Source organism: Asparagus officinalis, chromosome 3 (genome assembly GCF_001876935.1).
Source record: "Asparagus officinalis chromosome 3, Aspof.V1, whole genome shotgun sequence".
Classification (NCBI taxonomy): domain Eukaryota; kingdom Viridiplantae; phylum Streptophyta; class Magnoliopsida; order Asparagales; family Asparagaceae; genus Asparagus; species Asparagus officinalis.
In genome coordinates, this window is record NC_033796.1 from 23,043,857 (window position 1) to 23,058,732 (window position 14,876).

The window sequence follows — 14,876 nt, forward strand, 5'->3', positions numbered from 1 at the left end:
GCATGAATGAACGCCCTGCAAGTAAAGAGACAAAAACATAAGAAAGTCAGCAAATGCAGGTTCCAGTTGTAAAGTTTCGTCACAATAGTTAATTGCATAATTGGGACAGGTACTACTAGCCATATATCCATGTCCACTTCATCAAATTACTTACGTAGCATGCACATCCAAAAATTCACTTTTAACTTAGGTATTATCCATGTCCACTTCATCAAATTACTTACGTAGCATGCACATCCAAAAATTCACTTTTAACTTAGGTATATTACTAACATATAGCCATGGCTCAGTCCATATACCAATAGGCAAATTAGAGAAGTATTACCATATATATTTGAGATATGCTTCACATTACGCTTATGGGAACACGATACAGATCTTCTGATGTGTAATGTACTTAACCGGCACATTTGTGTGAGGGTCAAATTTCTTGTAGAAGTGCTTATATTATCTTCAAATTAAAAATGGTGCCTTGTTTGTGATTACTAATTGTCATTTTCCATGAAAGTATACATCTATAACTGATGAACATAAGTATTTGAAAATTGAATGACCCACCGGGTGACCCAGTAAATAAACCGGTGGGTGTGCTGACCCGTTTATTATACAAGTCAGGGTTGGGTCAAAGTTATATGGGTCGGGTTAGTTTTGATCTGATCAGAAATGACCTGACTTGACATGACCGAACCCATTTGGATGTTACGAGAAGAATGATTAAAAATACTGATTTACCCCTACTGAGGTGCCTTTAGTTGACATTTCTTGCTAGTCTTTTGTATGGACTTTTTTTAAATTCTTAGCTTAAATAGTGAGGAGAGCACGCAGTGTTACAGAATTCTTATCTTCGAGCTAACAAAATGTGATAAGCAATATTCATACAATTCTTTCTCATAAAATTTCCTCCACACTGATTTAATTGACTGTAACCGAAGAAAAATTAACAAACGAAAAAGTAACAACGCAGGAAGTAAAGATTCTATTAGAAAACTTATAGAATGGAATGATCAATAACACCATTGTTTGAGCTACTGAGCTACTGAAGACTAGGACAATCAAACAATCAAACCTCCATTCTCCACCGCCAACTTAATCGTGAGAACGACCAGTTGACAAAAGTATAAGAAGTTGACCAATACCATGCAACAAAAGTACTCAAAAATTTAGTAACACCAAGTATCTTTACAGATATAAAAGAAATAATTGGTAGAAAAGTAGATACGTTCAAAAATTATTTCCTTTTATAACCGAGCTTGCAACATGTAAAATGTAATGTCAGCCACGCTAAAACTTCTTTATACATTTCAGTAGGAATCAGCAATAATGCGTATGAGGTCACATAAAACAAAAGTACTCGTGCTGATTGACCAACGATCAGGTAATGTACAAACCTAATGAAATTAAATGTGCCCTCCCACTTGTTAATCAAGAATTGCTAGGGGTGGCAGCGGTAACATAGGATACCACAACTGATACATCATCGAGCTTGCCTCCAGTATGATAATAGCCAGCCTCTTGGGCAGCAGCGGCAAAAGGAGAGATACAAGCCTTATCCATTCCTCGCTGGCGAGCAAGTGCAGCTATCTTCTGAGCAGTGGCCTGTGGCCCAAGCTTCACCTCCATTGCTTGCTTGATTATTTCTGCAACTTCATTTGTGTACACGTTATCAAATAGCCCATCGGATCCCGCAACAATTACATCCCCTGGTGCAACTGGGACCGTGAAGACCTGTCAATATTCACGTGAAGGAAAATTATTCTTTTCCTCACTTATCATAACTGACTTATTTAAAAAAAATTATGGTCTTCTAATATTGGTAGATTTCAAAAGAGTGTATATAAAAGATGCTTGAATAATGTATGCAGATATTCGAGGAGGTATGTGACCACAAGAGACTGCAAATTCCTTCTTTAAATTTTAGCATAATTCCAAGTTCAATACTTTAATCTGAGGAATAAACTTTTTTTTTTTGCAGTGTTCAAATAACATCATAATACTACAGCAGAACAGAATGTTCCTTCAGTCTTCGGCCACAGTTGATAACAAAAAAGGCGTCACTGTCTTCAGAGGTACAAATTTTGAAGCTTCAATATATTGTATGCATTCAAGCAACAAGGACAGCATTGTCTCCACCAGAAATGATCGAATAAAAGATTAAATTATATCATCAATTGGAATATTTGGTTAACAGATGCAACAGACAGTTGAAATTCAATAAATATCAACTTACTTGGCCGTCTCTAGGCAAATCACCAAGTCCACCAGCATCCAGTTGATAAGGATAGTTGAAATCATGCTGCTGTGAAGGTGACTCGAAGATAATAGACCCCTCACGAACAACTATAAATCCACTATCTCCTAGGTTAACAGCATGGATACTCTGCAAGTAGAGAAAGAACATGAGAAAGTTAGCAACATCACCGACATGTAGGTTCCCATTAATTTAAAAGCTTCATCGTGAAAGAATTGTACTAAGCTCAAATATATTACCTAATTGGGCATTGTTTTACTAGCATCATATCCAGTTCCAATCAACAGACTGACCAATGTAGACATGCTCACCATAGTTCAATTAAATATAGGTATATAGTTTATTACAAGATAGCCACGGATCAGTGCATAACCGACACACAAGTTAGAGCAGTGTTACCATACCTGAGATATGTTTTGATCCACATTACAATTATACATTACAATAATGATAATAGAATACATCTCTCTTGATATATGATGTCCGTATACAGCACTTTTTTTTGGTGAAGGTTAAAACTAAATTTCTTGAGGAAATACTTATTTATATTTTACTCCAAATTTAAAATGGTGTTTGTTTGTGATACATGAATAGACTGATAAGACTGATAAGAGAGCAACCCAGATCTGGATCTTGCTTTGCTTATGTCATTTTCACTGACCTCCAAAGCAGATAGCAAATCATGTTCTCGTTGAATAAAAGTTCTAATAAACATTCACACATTTAATGCTTATGTGCAAGGGCATCTTAGAAAACAGATAAAATCCTGTAATGATTTCATTTATATCACAAAAAAAATGTCTTTCATACATTTGCTGGAAGGGAAATTCTTAGCAGCTGTTTAATCATACACACTACCTTATGTACCTTTTAAGATCTCCCGCAACAATTTCTTAAGAGAGAATCCTCCACAAATTTGGGTTCTTCAGCCTTCACCAACCTTATACCAAGTTTTTCAGATAGACCACTTTACATAGCTATAAGGACCCAAACAAAGAATTTGGGTTCGATGATGAACATATATACTCCATAATATGAAATTGCATCAAACACAATGGGCTCGTCTAGGCCATAGTTTCCCAAATTAGGCCAGCTCAATTTCAGATTATCAGATGCTTCTGGTGTATAATTATGGCATGGAAACTGAGTTAATAAATCGTGATAAAGCATTTGAACTATTATGCCTGGGTTGACAATTATCGTTTAGTCCCGTTAAGTAGACTCGAACCATGACATAATAAACATGGGTCTCTGTATGAAATTGAGCATTCAGACTTCTTTAGTCAATAGTTGTTTCACAATTTTGTACACATTTAGATCCCAAGTTGATCCACATCACCTAAATCGAGGTAAAAATTGGATCTAAATGAAGTGAAACTGAAGCTACATCACTCTACAAAAATCAAGAGAATTCAAATTCCTCTCCTCAACTAGCCCAATAGACCTCCAATAAAAACAATCTAGAGGTCATTCCAAAGTGGCCATGCAAACCTCACTTAACAACCATGACCGTTCGGAACAGGGAAGACATAAAATCAACTAAGAACAAGAAAACAATAATTACCAGTATACTGAAAAAACTTAAAAGAGGATCCAAAAATATTGACCCTTTGAGATACAAGGAAAAGAGGAAAGGAAGAGTGAGATTACACAGGATTCCTGAGAACTCCAATTAGAATAGAAAAATCAAATAAAAGGCATAGATACAAAGGTAAGAGAGAAATGAGTTACGCTACATCAGAATGATAATGCTTTACAGGTATAGCTATTTGACTACACTTCCACCACTAAATTCATCATGGAAGCAAATTAACAAGTTAGTTTTTTCTTTTCTCTCTAGGATACTTATTATCAGAAGTATGAAGCCTACCAACAGTGTTTTACATATAAATGGATGAGTTAGATTTTGTATAGAAGTTAATATAATTTCGACATGATAAGCTACACAAACCTGATCTGTGAGAGCAATGATGCATGCTGTCGAAGATCCAACCTTTTTAGTCCTAGCATGCGCTTTCTCTAACACCCTTGCAGGATCAATGGACCCCTTTGGTTCTTCTTTAATTGCAGCTACTGCATTAGTCATTAGTTCTCTGGCATATTCTCCTGCATCAATACCATGGAGCGCCCATCCACCTACACCATCAGCCACACCAATGGCTAGCTCATCAAATATGAAATGGGCATCCTCTCCACCAGTTGCCTCTTTATTTGGGTGTGGCAATGAACATGATCCACACAACAGCTTTAAGGTTCTATCACCTGGAGACTTCCTGTATATGCAAGACAACTTTATATCACGTCTATAATTAGTTAGCAAGCAAATTATATTTGTATTGTATATTATGTTTAATCTGGGGTATGGGCATGAAAAAATTTCCTAAGTGATGAAGAGAATATACAGATGAGAGGGCTTGCAAGGTGGTGGCGGATAGTTGGTTGGTGTTGGGGGTTTCATAACTAGGTAAATGACTCCTTCATTCTACCCTATTTTGTTCTTCAACGATGAAAATAATCACTGATTTGCATGCAACATAAATAAATAAAAAAAGAAAAAAAAGACGAGCTAGATGTATTGAGACTTGAGGGAAGATTGAGAGCTAGATGCAAAATGTTGATATATTTTTATTTGGAGCTTTCCAAACTTGAACCAAACTCCAATGTTGAAAGGAAAATGACTTAATGGTGGTGATGTTAATGGATTATAAAATAACACGATATAGATTTGAGATTCACGCAAGGTATCAGATTTATAGGGTCCAGCATTTCATATTCCAATATGCTAAATCCAATGCTGTACAAACAGCACACAATCTGAAGACAAGACTAATTAGCACTATTGATAAAGGAAGATCAAAACTCGAGTATGAAAACAATGAAAGGAAGTACCACAAACTCATATGCCATTGCCTCATATGGTTATAAGATCCCACCATCTCAAATATAACAATCAAGTGCAATACAGTGAAGATGGGACCAATCAAGTTTCTAGTGTATGAAAAAATTGTAAGATCAGTCCAAATTTATATGTATGTAGGATTTCAAATATTATGATAGCAAAAGATCAACTAATGCTAAATGCCAATTGAGGCTACATAAGTCAGAAGAACCACATCTCAGATATCAAAGAACCACAGACATCAACTTCCTAGCTAAACCTCAAGGTAAGACAAGGCTAACTTCTACTTCAGAATCTTACTTACTTGATTGCTCAAGTTCTATCAATCGATAGAAGCTCAGAACAAAGTAATTGTTACAGAACTGATACTTTGGGGTCTCTATCAGACATACTAAGTTATTATGTTAGCCTTATCCTATTTAACATGGTTATGGTTAGAAGATAGGCTATTGTAGCAGAGTCTAAAACATCCAGTCCAAGAATGTTATACAAAAGCTCTCTTTGAAGTCATGAATGGGGAGTATAAGTTTTATATAGAGAGATATGGATGTTGTATGAAATAACTCACTAAATAATAACAAGCAGCTAGCTTTGTGATTTAAATTGGCTCAAAATATGATTTTTATAGAATTTCCTAAGTCAGAAGAGAACCGAATAGGTTGAAGGATAGGAAATGTTCCCTTCACTAAATTATTAAAAATGTATTTATGATTTTGATTAATTTTTATGCTTTCGATGTTACTTATTAAGATATTAAAGGGCTCCATTATCAGTACGCATGTCATAAATTACTCATGACCCTATATGTACATCTGTTGGTATATAATATTGTACCTGCCAAAATATTACCTTAATGTTTTACAAAGTACCAATAGTTTAATAACCAGTATGAATGTCTACACATCAAAACATGATATATATCATAATGCTTAAGCAGACAACTAGGCCAGAAGGATTTCAGACCGCTAGTTTTTTTTTAAGTGTTACTAAATATAAATAAGAGGCCAATGAATTATGTCTCAGGGGAGCACTTCTTACACATAATCTTAAATTTTTCCTTTTGGGGGGAAGCAAAAATTTGAAGCGTAGTGCACAATTTTGTGATACTTTGTCTATACAAGGCAACAGATGTCTTTGAGGCTCCATGTGCAAAAAATATAAGATTTTCAAAGAGCTAATCGGAATGCAACGCAGAACTATGGATGCACACCCAATGAGCTATTCAAACAACAACCAGGATAATGGCAAATTCATGAAAGGGGCAAAAGGCAGATAGTAACATACTGATCAGTGGCAACCTGAGAATCTTCAACCTTTTCTTCTTCTCGGGCCACATCAGAATGAACATCAGCATCTGCAGTCACTGCCGCAGAACTGGGTTCAGTACAAAAAGCCTCAGAATCCTGAATCCCCGGCTCACAAGAAGGCTTCGAACTCCGATTGATCCCAGTTGCATTAGACCAGAAGAACTTATACAGCATGCTAGAACCCCTCGACTCCTGATTGTTCAACTTGGCACTCACTCTTCCACAATACGCATGAGTGCTATAACCATAGCTCATAATTGCCCTAGATTCCAACATCGGCTTGAGACGCTTTGCACCCAACGAGATGGGTCTTGATGAATTGCTGCAGGCCGACATTGCGTTCAAGCCNAAGCCGCTAGCAGACATTGGATTTATCTTCCAGCGCACACGAGCTATTAATTTCACTATGAAAATCTTTGGAACCTCAAAAAGAATGCAAATTGCAGCTGCTGCTCATAAATAAAGAAGGGTATTTATCGAAATCAAATGAGCACAAAGCATCCTAGCGAAGCTGAAGAGGGGAAATATCACAAAATGAGAGAGATAGGTCTGACACTTAAAACCCTACGCTGAAATTATGAGGAAAATCTAATAAAAGGAAAAGGCTTTTGGATAAACCCGCAAGATTTACCACCCAAAATGTTAGGATACGGAAAAAACCCTAATTTGAGGGTTTAGAGCCAAACTAAAGGGACTTGGAGGAAAGTGATAAAGGGGACTCACGAGTTTTGATGGCTCGGCGGCGAGAGGATAAAATAGAAGAAGGGCATTAATGAGAGGGAAACGCGACAAAACTAAAAATTTCCCGTCTTCTAACCAATAATTTGCCCTAAAATGGGGAGAACAAATTATTCTCAAATAAGAAAATGATACGATTTTCTTAAGGCAAATTACACTTAAATATCCTATTGTTGCCCCATATTGCACCGAAATACCTTAAGTTTAAAATCCTACACTTAAATACATAAAGTTTCTAAAAAGTTGCGTTGTAATACCCTCTTTAGAATATCAAAGTGCAAAATTTATAAACTTTAGATAATTATAGATTGAAAAGTAAATATATTTTAAGTAGAAAGAATTATTTGGTGTAGATTTAGTTAATATGATGCTTTTTTTGGGAGTTATTTCAAATTATTTAAGTTTTAGAGGACCAATATCTTAAACCCTTTTTCTTCTTGAAATCAACAAAAGTTGTGGGATTATAAACTCTTGTTAATGTCACTTGCCAATAAATTTTCAACAATTCTCAATCAATGTTATCCGCGAGTCGGGGTGTCCAAAAAGTCCGCCGGCCCGGGCCCAGCCCAGAGCTCGTGTGTATATATATACTCTCTCTTAGTATATAAGTATATATAAGTATACTCTCTCTTATATATGTATAATATATGTATGTATGTATATATATACTTTCTCTCTTAGTATATATGTATATATAAGTATACTCTCTCTTATATATGTATAATATATGTGTGTGTATATATAAATACTCTCTTTTAGTATATATGTATATATAAGTATACTCTCTCTTATATATGTATACTCCCTCTTATATAAGTTTACTCTCTCTTATATATGTATAATATGTGTGTGTATACTCTCTCTCTCTCTCTTAGTATATAAGTATATATAAGTATAGTATATTACAACGGCTACTTCTTCCCCATTGGCCCAACGGGCAATGGCTACTTATGCGATTCTCTCTCTCAAGTTATAACTTATAACTACATACAATATATTACATATAATATATGTATATATAATATATAGTTACATAATAATTTGTAAGTATATACTAATACATAATTATATAAAATATAATAATGTTAAACTAATTTTAAATATTTTTTTATCAAAAAAAAGAAAAGAATTTTTTTAAAAAAAACCTAGTTGGGATGTACTTATCTATTATGATGCGATGAATTCCAAAATAAATTTATACTTGTAATTTGTAAATAATTTATTAATTATTAATAAAGAATTTATTTTTATAATTTTTTATTTGTAATTTATGTCATTTTAAGTGATTAATAAAATTATTGTTTTTTATTAATTTTTTTGTCTTTTTTTGTATAATTTAAATTTTAAATAGAATTTTTAAAAAAATAGAAAATAAAACGAACCCGGCTCGGGCCGGGCCGGGTCGGGCCGGCCCGGATGGACACACCTATCCGCGAGTGAAATTCTCTAAATTCTTAGTAAATTCTCAGTTTCGCCTATGTTTGCAAATGTGAAATTTTCTAAATTATTAACTCTTATGTATGTCTTCATATGTTCTGGAGATATACCCTCTGAATTTATAATGCATCAAAAAAATATGTCTAATATGTATCTTTGTTAAGAGTTGTAATATAGAATAAATTCCATGCAGATTCACTAATCCAAATAAACAAGTGTTATAGTCATTTTAGTGCTGAAAAGTAATCTTCAATCAATGGCAGACAAGTGTATCACATTATGCATAATCGGACTAGCACGTCAAAATAACCCAAGACTCAGTTCGGACGACTTGACACACTGACAACTCACGAGGACGACTCAAATGGCGTTACGTATCGACCCCTGGCTAGGCCAACTTCTTGATCGACCTACTCGACCAGTCATTCAGCCGACATCTTGCAAATGCGACTCAAAGGACGGTACTTCTTGATCACCGGACGAGTAGAAAGGCGACGAAATTCCTCAAGCCTCGAGACCCCTCCCGCGCACTGATAGTCAATCAACTTCTCAATAAAATGCTATTAAATGCATTGTGGGCGTCATCATTCCTCTGCGCCTAATAGTCATTATGACATATCGGACCACGTCGGCACCGCACGCCCCCAATCACTTCGCATTAAATACCGAAGTGACATCTCCTCCATTCGTCGACCGACACCTGTAAAGCAGATGCTAACATGATCATCATCCCATACTCGGCCGAAGTTAGCATTCTACCATTCTATCACCACTATAAATAGGAGTACTATTTTCAACAATAAGGCAAGATCTTTACCTCTGCCCACTGTGCTTAAGAACTACCGCAGTTCATTTTACTTCTCCACTCAAGAAAATCGCTGACTTGGTCGTCAGAGGAACAAGCGGGGAACCCAACCCCGTCCTCTTACGATTTGCTAATTGTGCAGGGAAGAACAACCTACTTTAAAACCGGGCATTCAGAGGGTTAGAAGACCTCCGTTAACTTAATTGCTTCTTTCATCGACTGTTTGGTATTGCCCATCAACAACAAGCATGCTTCAAGATTCCAAATAAGTAGATATCATATATTGATTTGCAATCTTCCATGAGTCCTCATTCATTGAATTCAATAAAGGGTAAATTCCACTAAACCTCCAAGAACTTTCAGCATTTTGCAATAAACCCTCATTAACTTTCGAAATTGCACTAAATGCTCAATAAATTTTGCAAAAAACCCCGATATCTCTTAGGTAAATTATGTAAAAAGGCATTTTGAAAGCTATTTGGGGTTTAGTGGAATTTTGAAGTTATTGGGTGTTCACTGCAAATTGCTGAAAGTTCTTGGGGGTCTATTGTAATCTACCCTTCAAGAAACAATTGAGGGTGGATTTCCATTGCATAGCCGAGTCGAACTTTTATTTTTATCCAGTCCGGTAGAAGGCCGGCGAGTCTGTTGGAAGATACAAAAGAATTCCAAAAACGATAATCAACTCACTAGAACTCGTTAGCATATGTTGACCACCAAGTATTCAGTTCAGAAATAAATTAGAGAATCGAAGGATATATTTAATTAATTGTACTAGTTACCCTAAGCATTAAAGCATTCTACGGAGGTAAGAATATGTTACTGCTGATGAAAGGATGTCTTTTGGCTATGTAATTACTTTTTCCACCTCCTTTGAGTGACACCAATTAGTTAATTAACAATCAGAATATCTATTAAAAACATTTAAACTGCTTAAGAAAAAGCAGCTTCCCAACCAACTATCAAGATATAACTCCTCCGTAAAGAATCCACATATCTACTGACAAAATCTACATCTATACATATGAGTAGTGAATACATTTTGTTCTCGTGCTTATACATTTAATGATAAGCATCAGCTTCTCATCTCAGAGAGAACATATGTCAGTCATTGTTACATACTCAAACTACCTCGGCAACGGAGCAGGAAGTAGGCAGTAGTTAGGAGATGGGTCGGGTGGAGAAGTTTTCTTCACAGACATTTTCCGTTCAATAGATATGAAGCGGTTTGAGCCTCCAAAGCTCTCAATGGACCTCATGTACTCTGAAGCATTATTCTCTATAATCAAAGCATCCTCTAGTTCACGAACAACATCAACCATGTTTGGTCGATAAGTGGAGAAGGGCTCGATGCATGCTAATGCAGCCTCTACAACCCTCCACATTGCTTCTGCGTGGTAACTGGTCATTATACTTGGATCTACAATCTCTTCAATTCTTGATTCTCTGATGAATGGCTTTGCCTGTACTCAAATTTTATTACATTGGTTATATCCAGCTTTAAATCAAAGATTTTTGTCACACGGTTAGTTTAACTGCAGTCGATATGATCTCTGCAGGATGCCCAGGTGACTGATGATCGAAACAAATGCTAAACCTTTATGTATTTAACTCTAGAAACCTCTATTATGAACTTGAGTGTGTACAAAAGCTTGTTTTCTAGATCATAATTGAGGTTTCTTGCTGTATGCTTTCAAGTATCTTTTATACCTCTTTATCTTGTTGTATGTTTAATTATTAACTTTTTAATGAAACATTGGGAGGTTTAGGCCTCACGATTTTATTAAAAAGTAACAATCTAGGTTTACAGGTTTGAACTTTGAAATGTGAATAATATATTTCAAAGGGAGGACTAAAAAACTGAAACATACCCATTCTACTAAGCTCCATTCATTTTGTGGTCTATGTATATTTAGCGGCTCTCTTCCAGTCACAATTTCTAGAAGCACCACTCCAAAGCTAAATACATCACTTTTAGTCGATAGTTGCTGGGTTGAATAGTACCTGAAACAAAGCAATTCTAGCTTTTTTCAGCTTTTCATTTGAAGTTTTATCATATAGTTCATGTTAGAGCATGGAAACACTTCTAACTTACTCTGGGTCTAAATACCCAGCTGTTCCTCTTACTTCCAAAGAAGCACCACTATCTCCCTCTTGAGGTGCATATTTAGAGAAACCAAAATCTGCCACCTTGCCACGCATAGAATCATCTAGAAGAATGTTGCTCGTCTTCACATCCCTGTGTATGATGCATCTCCCAGCAAAAGTGTGCAGGTACATTAAACCTGGATTAATTAAGATATACAACCTGAATAAAACTGTACCACAAGAATAAATATGAAGTAAAAAAATAAGAGGAGAATGCTTGCCTCTAGCAGCACCGAGCGCAACAGAGAGTCGGGTTGGCCAGTCCAGCGCCTTTCTTTTTGATGCTTCCCCTGTGAAATGAGAATTATCATTAAATGAAAAGGAAATTACATAAAAAAAAGTTCTATAATCATATCTTAATGTGCTTCAGGTAAAAATTATTACCATAAAGACGATCTTGTAGTGAACCATTTGACATGAAAGGATAAACTAGAATTTGCTGATCATTTTCACAGCAGTAGCCAAGAAGGGGAACCAAATTTTCGTGCCGGATCGTTGAAAGAAGTGTTACCTGTGCAACAAGGTTTTGCAAGGTTTCATCAGAGGCGTTCTTGTTCATAAAAAAGCCAGTTATTGTTCGAAATTGCCAGTTAGTGTAGATAGTAAGAGAGTTCAAATATCTGATTCCTCATAACAAGGAAATATAATATGTCAAAGATGATATAGAAAAAAGTATAGTACCAGAGAAGCTAAAACTACTAGATATACTGTAAACATAAAAGTATATGTTATCTTCAAAAATTCCGTCTCCCAAAGAAGCTGGAGATCTACATTACCACTCCTTTATGGCGTTAACCAGTATCAAGCATGTATTCATTATCAAATACATATTGGATATAGATAGCTCTCCTTTATTCAAATATCTACACAACATACCACGACTGAGAAATAAATGTTTTTACAGGAAAAAAGTTAAGAAAAGCCTCAATCTTCAAAATGTTATACCTCATTATCAAACTCACGGGTTCCTTGAGTTGATGTGGCTGACCGGACCTTTACAGCAACCTCTTCTCCGTGTGGTAAAGTTCCACGGTAAACAGCTCCAAATCCCCCCTCACCAATCAGAGTACTGAAATTTCTTGTTGCTCTTTCAACATATTGAAGAGAGAAGGATTTTACTGATGGGCTCATAGGAGGTCCACTGAAGCTGGATTCCGAGAATACTGCATCTGCAAATTTAGGACAATGTAGATGATAAAGACAAAATATTAATCAGACCACAAAGACCTTAATCATAACCTTTCATGTCACAGTCAATGTTCAAACTTGTATCTGTTTAATTTAGCTTCATGTAATATGGTACGATAAGTCAATTTGTCATAAAGTTAATCTTCAGGGCTTTGATTAATAGATGCAACTTTTATAACTGAATTATATAAAACTCATGGGTTAGATAATGCATTTCAAAAATTAACATAAAACCATGACATGATGAATTTATCTACAAAATGTCCTTTTCAAGGTTTAAACATTATATACATTGCTGAACTTACGAAATCAAGCTTCTTGGCTGTTAAGTGGATATATAATAGAAAAGGGATTTGGAGAGTGTAAAGAACATACTCTTTATAACTGGGTACTGTTTTTTAGGTCGAGCACGTCTGTAGAAACATGTGAAAAATATCCCAAGTGTGACAGTAAATGCCACAGATCCTCCGGCGACAGTTCTGAGGACATAAGTACTTTGTTCACGGTTTTGTGCTAGTGAAGAGGCTTTAGAAACACAGCTTTCATTACTGATGGTCACATAAAAATAGAAAATTAGATAATGTGTAATATACTTCTGATGATAAGAAGCAAATATAGGTTGTATCATTTGTACTTACTCTACAGTTAGATTTTCCCTATTAGATAAACCAGGAGGAAGTCGGCTGCTGACGTTTGGATTGCAACCGATAGACCTATAAAGTACACAAGTACTTTTAGGTTTTAACAAATAGAAAAACACTCCTTTAAGTTGGAAGATAAATATGTCTGCTCCTTGCAGATGTACATAAAATGAAAACTGTGATGAAAAAGGGAGTCAAAGATAAATAGCAAAGAAATATCAATCTTACAGTTTTGACAAATGGTGCAGTGAGGCAAAAGATTCTGGGAGAGACCCTGTGAAGTAATTCTTTTGCACGTCCCTGAAGAGAGAAGGTTTACAAAATTTCAGAACCTTAAAAACAGTAAGTCCTATGTAAAGCAAAATTATGATCTCAGGCGTACAGTTCCTTTAACTCTGCTAGATCACCAATGACTGTAGGTAATGGTCCACGCAAATTCATAGACGAAAGATCGCTGAAAGAAGTGATATTCTCTTTAAATTAGCATCTCTAAATTTTTGCAACTGAAGTGTCTAAAAAAGAAAAAGTATGTACCACGCCGTGATTATAATAATAAAATATAAAAGTGTGAAAGAACCATTAGCTTAAAATCAGAAGAAATAAGCGTACAGTTTAGTGATGACAAAGCTATTGTTCCTCTCTTCACAGGTTAAACCTTGCCAGGTAGGAGGCATACATGGGTCTCCGTAGAATCTTTCCAACATCACATTTTCAGGGTTTTCAGCCACTAACTCTTCCTTTATTTTCACCACCGCATCCACTGCAAGTTTTTGCAGACGCCGGTATTTTAATCCAATAGCAGAAAACCAAAAGAAAAGATGAATTTTGGTGTGCGTGTAACTGTAGATGTTGCTAGGCTTATTTTTCAGAAGTTCTATATTAAAATCTTCCAACGAAAGGACCTAATGGAGAAATATATGACATCTTAAATTGCAAAATTGGAATTACAAACATAAAGGTCTTTGCCAGTCAAGTGCACAAATAACTGGAAACAGAAAAAGAAGTAGAAGTTCTTTTCTTGACAAAACAAAAAGGAAAGCCAATCATTTAATTGTGACTAAGCAAAGCCTTACTTCCATTTCAGCGATCACCCAGTAACGAAAAATATTCTTTATTTGCACTATTTTGGTATGCTGATTATATGCTTAAAATATACATGTTATTGTTCTGTTGTACTAGTCTATTTTCCTATTCCCCCGGGCTTTCTTTTTAGTTACTTGAAAAAATAGACTAGAAATAGTTTGGTTTCTTAGTATGAAGTTCAGAAATCTTTGTACAAAAGAAATACACATTTTGTGATGGTTGTAGGCTAACAACATCTATAAAAATATGGTATAAATTGATCCTTGGGTGCAGGGGAAAATATGAAATGTTTGTGAGAAACAAAAATAGACACGTACAATCTCGCTGCACTGTTTCAGTAGCTTTCCGATGCACCTGAAAGATCTCATAGGCATTGCAGACT

General features: G+C 35.5%; 2 protein-coding genes across 3 annotated transcripts; both read right to left on the reverse strand.

The window, feature by feature from the left end:
- Positions 1,213 to 7,218, reverse strand: LOC109833387 (probable protein phosphatase 2C 55). Of its 2 annotated transcripts, none has more exons than XM_020401038.1 (4): positions 6,432 to 7,218; positions 4,200 to 4,521; positions 2,228 to 2,377; positions 1,213 to 1,725 (listed from the first exon to the last, which is right to left on the reverse strand). In XM_020401038.1, the coding sequence occupies exons 1-4, from the start codon at positions 6,818 to 6,820 to the stop codon at positions 1,423 to 1,425; spliced, it is 1,164 nt and encodes a 387-aa protein (XP_020256627.1). In that variant the 5' UTR covers positions 6,821 to 7,218; the 3' UTR covers positions 1,213 to 1,422. The 2 variants fall into 2 exon arrangements, with proteins under 2 accessions (XP_020256627.1, XP_020256628.1); XM_020401039.1 differs by having other exon boundaries at positions 6,446 to 6,630.
- LOC109833386 (nodulation receptor kinase-like) lies at positions 10,389 to 14,870 on the reverse strand. The gene is made up of 12 exons (XM_020401037.1): positions 14,812 to 14,870; positions 14,021 to 14,171; positions 13,794 to 13,865; positions 13,640 to 13,711; positions 13,409 to 13,483; positions 13,146 to 13,318; positions 12,528 to 12,751; positions 11,967 to 12,093; positions 11,804 to 11,872; positions 11,530 to 11,719; positions 11,306 to 11,438; positions 10,389 to 10,897 (listed from the first exon to the last, which is right to left on the reverse strand). The coding sequence occupies exons 2-12, from the start codon at positions 14,113 to 14,115 to the stop codon at positions 10,562 to 10,564; spliced, it is 1,566 nt and encodes a 521-aa protein (XP_020256626.1). The 5' UTR covers positions 14,116 to 14,171; positions 14,812 to 14,870; the 3' UTR covers positions 10,389 to 10,561.